Consider the following 9988-nt stretch of genomic DNA (forward strand, 5'->3'; position numbering starts at 1 on the left):
AAATAATCAAATGAAAACTTGAAAGTAGTTTTAAATCCACGATGCAATTTTCGGGATTCCCACGGGTGTTCGGTAAATCGTGGAATTTCGTTTCGACTATTGGATTAACGGCAAATGCTAGAAAAGAATAAAGAGCGCGTGTTTTCAAACAGTTACGAGATCGTGTAGTAGTTGTGATTTCAAAACTGGCCGGTATACGACCCTTTTCTGGGGCGGAAACCATTAGTGGCCTTTTATTTTCCTTTTGTAAGACTGTTCTGTAACTGAGACCTAGATTTAAATGCGTAAACTGCCACATCTATCTATCGTCTTATTATTATTAATCGTCATATTGGCAGAGGCCTCCTCTCAGAATGAGAGGCCTGGGGTTACAGTTCTTACACGGGCCTAGTGTAGATTGGAAACTTCACACCCACCATTGAATTTCTTTGCATTGTGTGCAGGTTTCCTCATAATGGTCTCCTTCACCGTAAGGCTCATGGTAAATTTCAATTGTAATTTATCTTCACTAGCGCCCCCAGGATGACTGAGTATTCAGTACAATTATTTTACATAGGAGGTATGAAAACTGGTTAAGTGAATGACCCTTCTTTCTTTATCCGTTGCACATTCATAAGATAGGCACAAAAACCGTCAAACATACAGTCGCGTCGCACGCGACGTTTTGTTGCAAACAATGCACAATGCATGGAACTGCTGCTTTGAATATAATGCAGCTGAAAACGTTAATAGCTTTATTGAATTCTTTTCTATTATATTACATAAGTTCTCGTGTCTTTGAATACGATCTTCCGAAAAGATCGAAACTAGTCGGACCGTTTCTATGTTTCGAATCGTAAGTTGAACCGTTTAATTTGTGTCATTATTTTCTAAGATATTTATAAATAGGGTTAGTTCAAAAAATATATTGTTAGCTTTTTTTGGCGGTATATATATTTACTTACACTATACACACGTATAGTATACCTAAGCCATGTTGGCCTAGTGGTTTGACCCATGGCCTCTTAAGCTGACTAACGTGGGTTTAAATCCAGGTTCAAATACATTTCAAATTTACCTCGAGCTTAACAGTAAAGGAAAACATCTTGAGGAAACGTGCGATTTAGGTTTAAAAATACCTCAAGTCTTACTAAAAAGATCACGAGCGCGTTGAAGTCTATTCTATTGAAATTTAACAAAGTCAAATGAAGGTCGCTTATTATACACTTGAAATCTATTTCAAACTAGATATCACAGTAAATAACAAAACTAAATAGTAGTATAATATTTATAGTAGTGTTTTATATTCACTTATGGTATTTATCGAGACGTGAATCGACTAAACTTTTACCATTTTACCTTTACGTCCTACAAATACTTGGCCATACAAATACTTCGTGACAATCTGCTTTATATTAATGTATGCGTATGGCGACTTTATACAATGCTCATATTATTATTTTTTGTTCACAGGGAATCACAACATGGCTACCCATAGCGCTGGCAGTACTAACATTTGCAGCACCAGGTAAATATAGAGCTAATTAATAAAAAATATATATACTATCGTGAGAAAACCTGCACAAACCTGCGATACATTTCAAAACGATACAATCCTGCGATACAATCGTTTAAAGGTTAACTGGAAGAGATCCCTTGAAGATATAAGTGCGCCTTTTTACTTCTTGTTATTATTTTATATGTTAATTTAATGTGTTTTTATGTACAATAAAGATTTTACAATGCAATTTAAAAAAAAATGCAATTTAACGACGTGTATGAAAGTTCGCAATTCGTACTGGGCCTGCATGGGAACTACGACCCATTCTCATTCTGAGAGGAAGTCTGTACTCGGTAGTGGGACTTATGTAAAGCCGAGTTCACACCTGCAAGAAAAATCGTGCAAGTTGCATTACATTGCGGCGCTCGATTGAACACTACAAACGCGTTGGCTTTACGGCCTCGCAATGTAATGCAACTTGCACGATTTTTCTTGCAAGTCTAAACTCGGCTTAAGGATGATGATAATTGATCTTAGTAAATTGTGAGCCACGACGACTCATCACACAGGCGCAGTAAATACTAACAAGTCGCACGCAGATCATTGACCTGCGTGGGGGGCGATGCATTTAAGGTAATTGTGTGCATTCGCTGCACTTGGCTTCCAAAGTTTTAGCCGTCCTTAAAAATATTTGAGTTCAGTGTTTTTGTATCCTACTAATTATAAATGCAAAAGCTCTAGTCTCCTCCCAATCACAATACGGCGAGTCGTTTGTAATTATTTTAAATAAACATAAAATTGCATGGACTTTCTTTTATTTACGATGCTATGTTACTTGGAAAAAAATCCTTCCAATTGAACCTTTTGATCGGCGGCGTAAAATTACGGGTATTTTCTTCGATTCCCGGTTCAGACAAGCGATTATTCAAAAATCTTTGAATGCAGTTAAAGTGGTTTTTTAAATCAAAATGAAGTCTTTTTTCAGTAAAATTGACTATCTACAATATTCAAGGTACTTCTCCTCCATGTGGCATTGCCTGGGACGCCCTGTATAATCCCAATATTCCACAGGGGCGGGAGGTATTATATATACATCCCGCCCCTGTGGAAATATTACGATGTACTCGTAGCCTATCACAGATAAAAAGTAGCCTAAGATTATTTAAGCCTAGCTTATTTGATTTGTTCAACTATTTACATACCAAATTTCATAAAACTCTGTCCAATTGTTTTATTGCGAAAGTACAACAACATACACACACAAACACACATACTTTCACACACAAATAGTAGTGACGTAGTGAAAAATGAACTTAATTAAACACTTTCCAAACAACAGTAAAGGACAACTATTTAATTATGCATACTTACTGACTCTCCAGGGGTATAGCAACTATATACATTCCATTTCCAGCTTTCTACTGAGACAATTCATATAGCACAGCTTTTACCCACGGCTTAAGAGTCGCCGGTACGCTCGCCGCTGATCGCATTTTCATACACAAGTAGTTTCGTTCTAATTTACAAACAACACACTAAAACAAAATAAAACTTTGCAAGTTTTCGTTCATATTCAATGTCACAAAATAAAATCACATTAATTTTAAGTTTTGTATGAGAAAGGGAAATTTGTTATTGTTTTTTCCGTTACATTTTTTTTTAAAACCTAATTATAAGCATTGTAGTTGCTGCTCCCATTATAGTTGCAAAGTTGAGTTTAGATCTTCAGTGCTGCTTGTTAATGACAACGAAACGACTACGACTGACTGCCTACGTTTGTATGTGGACGCGAGCGTACTGGGCACTCTTTTTTTTTTTTTTATTCGACTGGATGGCAAACGAGCAAGTGGGTCTCCTGATGTAATCCGCCATCGCTGATGGTAATCAGCGATCACCACCGCCAAAGACAACTGCAAACACAGGGTATGCAGATGCGTTGCCGACCTAGAGGTCTAAGATGGAATACCTCAAGTGCCAGTTATTTTACCGGCTGTCTTACTCTCCACGCCGAAACACAACAGTGCAAGCACTGCTGCTTCACGGCAGGATTAGCGAGCAAGATGGTGGTAGCAATCCGGGTGGACCTTGCACAAGGTCCTACCATCTGCACTCTTAAGTCACGCAAGCCATTTAGCACCTGCAGTAGAATTAAATTTCAGGGATTTAACTAAATTGCCAAAAGTTACATCGTGTCTTCATTTACGTTGTATAACGAACACCCGTGCAAAATTTCATGTCCGTAAACTTAGCAGTTAAGATTTTGAAATTTTCCATGTATTCCGTGATAATATCGTCGGGATAAAAAGTAGCCTATGTGTTATTCTAGACGTCCAGCTATCTGCATACATCCATATCCACACAATTATGTAAGCGAAAACAGTAACAAATTCACACACACACACACACACAATCTTTCGCTTTTATATTTAAAACAAAACTGGAATACTAAGGTGTTAATTAAATAACTGAAAACCTTAGACACTTCAAAAATATTTTTTCATTTTAAGTAACTACATTGCATTTATTTTTGAATACCGTCATTATTTTAAAAGATATTCGTGTGTTTTGCTGAGTCAGTAATTTCTATTCGTTTTTAGAAGAAAATTACACAGTGACAGCAAACCGGCCATTATTAAATTATCGAAATAGTATGCAACCTCGTTAAAACATTTAAGTAATTGGCGCCTGTTGCAGTCATAACTTTTAGACTGGGCACAATAAAAAAGGGATTTAAAAACACAAACACAAACTAATTTAAAACATATTTAGTGTAATCGATTCTACTCTCGATTCTGCGCAAACTACTTTCTGGTTTTCAGTTATTTAATTAACACCTTGTATACTCCTGACGTCCAGCCTTTTGGGTCCCAAATTGTATCCAAATCTCTCCAGTCATTCTAGCGAGAAAAAATATTCTTAAAAATACACACACACACGCACGCACGCCTTTATAACTAACATTTACATAATGTGCTGCAATTCATAAAATTGGTAATAAAATCTGATATAATACCTATCAAGTAACTATTATGTAAGTAGATAAGCTTCGAATTGAATAAACAAAATTATTGACTCTCAAAATTCAAGTTGTATTTTATGCTAATAATTGTTAATTAAGAGTTCATAGTTTGTTTTGGTATAAAAAACGTCCCAGGAACTTTTATTTTTAGTATTTGTTGTTTATTTTTATACAATTACTAAGTAGTTATATACGCATTTTTTTTTCGTTTGTCCATATACTTAGTTATCGGTCGAAGTTATTTTATTATTATTATTTTATTTATTTATTTATAGATTAGATTAGATTTTTTTTGTTGTAGATTCTTGTTCAAATTTGTCGTTCTTTTGCAGCGTCGTCGAGCGAGCCCCGCGTGGTCTGTTATTACACGAACTGGTCGGTATACCGACCAGGCACGGCGCGCTTCAACCCCCAGAACATCAACCCCTACCTCTGCACACATTTGATCTACGCCTTCGGGGGGTTCACTAAGGACAACACGCTGAAACCCTTCGACAAGTACCAGGATATTGAGAAAGGTAGGTCAACCGCTTACTTATTTAATATCCGGGTGCAGTGACCCGAAGTATCTGGTATAAGAAGCTAGCAACGACAAGACAGAATACAAGCCTGATTTAGATTTTTGGATTTGTACCTGATCCGTCATATTCCTTACTCGTCATACCATGTACATTTGCCTGCACAAAATTAATTATAATATTTAAATCCTCTGTGGTAAATGATAACAATCATAATACAGTGCCAGAAACAGATCAAAGTTTTTATTCGACAAAATCTTAGTCGGTTAGGTTAAGGTTATTTTTTTTATGACCACCCAGAACCGATTCGGGGCGCTTATTACATCGGTTCTGGGTGGTCATGTTAAGAATATAACGAATCAGGAATATGACAAGTTAGGAAAGTGTCTAATCAGGAATATGACCAATTAGGAATATGACGAATCAGGAACGAATTGATTTTTGCAAGATCCTTTAGGCAATCCGTGGTAGCACTAATGCTTTTTAGGCTGCATTTCCTCCAGAGATGTGCGTGGATGCGTTGCGAGTAATGTGCTTAACTTACCAATAGAAGCTCTAATTTACCCTTAACGCTCTACTCCAAGCGCTTCATTCTCGCTGAGCGCTGCTTAGTGGGAACCGTTCAGCGTAGCGAGGATAGGTAGGTAAATGAAAGGTTTCTATTGATATTACAAACATAATCCTCGCAACGCATCCTCTTACATCTCTGGTGGAAACGCTGCCTTATAGTTCACAAAAAGATCCAGATTCTCTTTACAATATTTTTTACGGTATTACGTTGATAAATGTATTGTATGTTAAGAGCGTTTATACCTGCTGAGCTGGCAACGTTGCAGTTTTGTTAGTTTTTCTCGATTATTCCATAAAAATTGAATGAAAATTAATAATGTTGTCTGATCTGATAGAACACTTCTTAATATATTCCTTTAGATTTAGAGTTTCATATTCCTTAAAAACGAATTAATGTTTATGACCGGTTTTTAAAGAAAATAAAAGTCTATCACGAATAATTATTGGAGTAGACACATTAACTTATATATTAAGAAGTGTTCTATCAGACAACATTATTAATTTTCATTCAATTTTTATGGAATAATCGAGAAAAACTAATAATAATGCAGCGTTGCCAGCTCAGCATGAATAAACGCTCTTAATATGGCATTTGCAGGAAAAACGTTCTACATTGACGCATCCCAACTTCTTCACTTTTATATTAATTAACTGTTGTTCTTCAGGCGGCTATGCGAAGTTCACGGGTCTGAAGACATACAATAAGAACCTAAAGACGATGCTGGCTATCGGCGGGTGGAATGAGGGCTCTACGCGCTTCTCTCCCATGGTCGCCTCGCGGGAGCGCAGGAAGGAGTTCGTGCGGAACGCTATCAAGGTATGTTTTTATTTGTTTTTACGCTTTATTGCAAAGCACAAATGTGGACCAAACTAAAGGTTTGACAAAGAGCGATAAAGCATAGCATGTTAGGTGTGAAACGGATAGACAGAATCCAGAACAGCACGCTGCGCTCAAAAACACGCATAACCGACGTTGGGAAAAAGACTGCTAAGCTAAAATGGAACTGGGTTGGAAACGTCTGTCGCATGCACCCACAAAGGTGGGCTCACAATGCTCACATACTTACCCCCTTATTCATAAAACTTAACAAGCCTATGTTAACTAACAAATGCTTTGTCCCTTTCTAACAAATACAAATGTCGAAGTGACAGATAAGGACAAACGAATTTTAGCGGCGTTTTAACTAAAATAGGTTTGATTGTCGTTTATGAATAAGGGGGTTAGTTACTTGGTGGGTGCCGGGAAACGGCCTGAGGGGCTACTATGAAACTCGCAAATCGAAGTTCGTATCGCACCGTCCTTTTCACTCGCGTATTAAATGGCATAAACATCAGCGGGACGGCAACATACGAAGTTCGAGTTTTGCACTTCGTGGTATAGGGCCAGCGACGTCGAGGCAGACCATAGACCAGAAGGAGATGGCAGGGTGGGGTCTGACATAGCGTCGAACGGGAATTGTGAAGTTCAGGAGGGGAGGCCTGTGTCCAGCAGTGGGACAATACTTAAAAAAAAATGCAGACTTATCCCTGAAGGGGTCTCTGCCACCCAAACTTTCCAGGTTGTCTTAGCGACAACCAGTCCAGGTGGAAAACCAGACAAGCGCTCTTTTTGACAAACATAGCAAAGAACCTGTGTAATTACTTTAACCCTTTTCCAGGCATAGTGCATATAATGACCACATAAATGTACACAAATATTCGACCTTGCTACATTTACAATAAGTATAGTAAAATTAAATGGTCATGTAAAATTATAATTGTTTTTAAATTAATCTCTCATACGTAAAAAACATAAACTTTGATTCATTTTGTACCTTACCTAAATTAGCGGAGCCTGGAAAAAGGTTAACTTACTGAGGACCTGTAAACAAGGTAACTTACGTAAAAAACTGCATCAAAATCTGTCCATCCGTTCGAGAGCTACGATGCCATAAACAGACAATAGCGCCAAACTTTACAACTCACGCCTGTTTTTGCTTACTCGATGTAAGCAATAAGCGATAAAACACGCGGGTGTCCAATTTCCGAGAGAAACACACTTTTGTAAAGACCCATGACTGTATTATTAGTCACTGTATATTCCACCTGTCCCCAGCTACGTAGAACCAGTTCGTAATTAATACCCAAAAAATAAATGAAAACAGGATCTACATTAAACAGCGGTCAAGTTAGAGTCGAATTCGCAGAGGATGTTGAATCACTATTCAGTTGCAATTATTCAGACCAAGGAAGAAATACTCAGAACAACCCATTTTTTAGGAGGTTTAATTTCTATTGATTGTTGTTCACAGTTTTATACTAGTGAATAGAAGCGGGCTTTATTTCAAACCTATTTTTGAGAACGCTTAAGTAGGTATGGGTACGTACAAAATGTATGTTGCTTCTTTTTTTCCTTATGACGGTAGATTCTACGACGAATTGAATATATAAGGTACACTCAAAAAATAAAAATAAAAAATGTCGGGTGTTATAGACTATACTTAGTTCAAAGTAAAGATTATAGTATAACCTAAAGTACGAAGAAAAGTGTAGAAGTAAAAAAATAATAAAAAAGAAAACATAGGTATAACAGGTACGATTTAATTGGTCAAGAAACATATTGGGTCTCTATTACTAATACCTACTTCAATACCATTGCAAAAGAATGCCTGAGATCCTATTTTTTTTTTAATAATACTGCGGAATCCTAAAAATCACGATTAAATCATACTTGCAGGTTGTAATCTATTGATAGAGTCAAGTTATGAATGATGTCTTAATCTACGATTCTGTCACTCATCGAAATCTCTCCTAGACGTAATTACGATGCAAATATGATGGATATCATGATAACTCCATTACCGACCACAAAAAACACGGGGCATAGAGCTTTCACCCACGATATTTCCTAGTAATAGTAGGTAGCTTTAGTTAAATATTTCTTTACTATAGCTGTTGCTCGCGAAGAATTCATTTATCGCTGTCCCGCGAGCAATTTGCAATTTTCCGGGATAAAATCTATCCTATTTTTTCCCAGGATCTCAAACTATCCCCATACTAAATGTCATCTAAATTACTTCAGCGGACAAGCAGACAGACCAGAAGTATGCTAATTATGTACAATTACTGATACAGTGACTGGTACTTACAGCTTGTTCTTATTAAGGTGTAAAATAGGCACGTTCTTTTTTTATTAAAATATTTTTTGATAGCAGCTGAATGAAAATCAGCGTTACGGTTCCGTACCTCAGCATTGCTAAGCTGCCAGCCCTTACAGCTTCTAGTAAGAGGTTATCATGTGGGTTTGTATATATTATTACTTGTTATAATAATATGCTGAATAAATGTTTTTTTTCTTAATTATTTATTATTATTATATTTAAGCCTATAGCTGTGTCCCAGTAGCTTCCGCCTGGGCTGCATTTTTTTGTGCCTCATAACTGCAGCTGCGGCTCCATGCTCACGAATTTCCATCTTTTCTCTTCTGTACGGAAGAACTTGAACTAGAATGTAATACTAGCATGCACGTGTCAAAGTTTATAAGTATTAAAAAAAAAGCTAATAGGGCATTAATACACCTTACTTACTGTTAGGAAGTCCGTTATTATCCATCTTCCGCAGTGGAAGTTGCGATTCGATTCAGTAATTGTCCGTCCATTCCTAGTACTAGTACTCGGAAGGGATGTGAATAGTTACAGTAGTGCAGTACAGTTATCAACAAGTGCAGTAAGCAAAAAAGCCTTTATCGCAATAGTAGATTGTACAACAAGGGCACAAAACGAGTGCATTTAACCTGAGACGTTTATATAGGTGGTCAACAGCAGTACGGCGAGGGTGCATAGCGAGTCCTTAAATCTCAGCAAGGTCTCACGACGTTTCATTTGGAATTATACCATATTACTGTTAGGGCTGTTTCACCATCCATTGATTAGCGTTAACCGACGGTTAAATGTGATGCCGTCTCCGTCTATTGAGTCTATTCGAACAAAACAAATAGAGACGGCATCACACCTAACCACAGTTAACAGTAATCAATATGGTGAAACAGCCCCTTAGTATTTAATAGTTTGGTATATTACAAGTCCATGATTACCGGAATAGTTAATCATGAGAATATAACAAATGTTGTTTACCAATAGTGCATTATATTTCATAATCGTTATATAGACCAATAATATTTAAGTTGCTAATAGCAACCAGCAATGAATTTGTTATTCAGGTTTTTACTTATTAGTACTAATAAGTTATAATGTTAAATGAATGATTTTTTGCATAACATAGAAAAAAAATGTTTGAAGTTTTAGTTGAAATGCTAATTAAAGTTATACAGAACTTAAATAAATTAAATTACGTATTATTTCTATCCTAAACCTGAAGCGTATGCTGTGTATATACACGAAAAGAGAGGAGAAGATAAGGCAA

At 36.7% G+C, this 9988-nt stretch overlaps 1 protein-coding gene across 1 annotated transcript; it reads left to right on the plus strand.

Annotated features, from left to right (window-relative positions):
* Positions 1-454: 454 nt before the first annotated feature.
* On the plus strand, positions 455-7251 carry LOC141437234 (endochitinase-like). The gene is made up of 5 exons (XM_074100491.1): positions 455-481; positions 1453-1507; positions 4832-5017; positions 6253-6404; positions 7246-7251. Exons 1-5 carry the CDS (start codon positions 455-457, stop codon positions 7249-7251), a joined length of 426 nt encoding a protein of 141 aa, XP_073956592.1.
* The last annotated feature ends 2737 nt before the right edge of the window (positions 7252-9988 follow it).

This window comes from Choristoneura fumiferana, chromosome 17 (assembly GCF_025370935.1).
Source record: "Choristoneura fumiferana chromosome 17, NRCan_CFum_1, whole genome shotgun sequence".
Lineage (NCBI taxonomy): Eukaryota > Metazoa > Arthropoda > Insecta > Lepidoptera > Tortricidae > Choristoneura > Choristoneura fumiferana.

Coding starts and splice junctions, on each gene's coding strand:
- LOC141437234 (XM_074100491.1), top strand. CDS start 455: ATGGTCTCCTTCACCGTAAGGCTCATG. Junction 482..1,452: donor CCTTCACCGTAAGGCTCATG/GTAAATTTCAAT, acceptor TTTTGTTCACAG/GGAATCACAACATGGCTACC. Junction 5,018..6,252: donor GTACCAGGATATTGAGAAAG/GTAGGTCAACCG, acceptor GTTGTTCTTCAG/GCGGCTATGCGAAGTTCACG.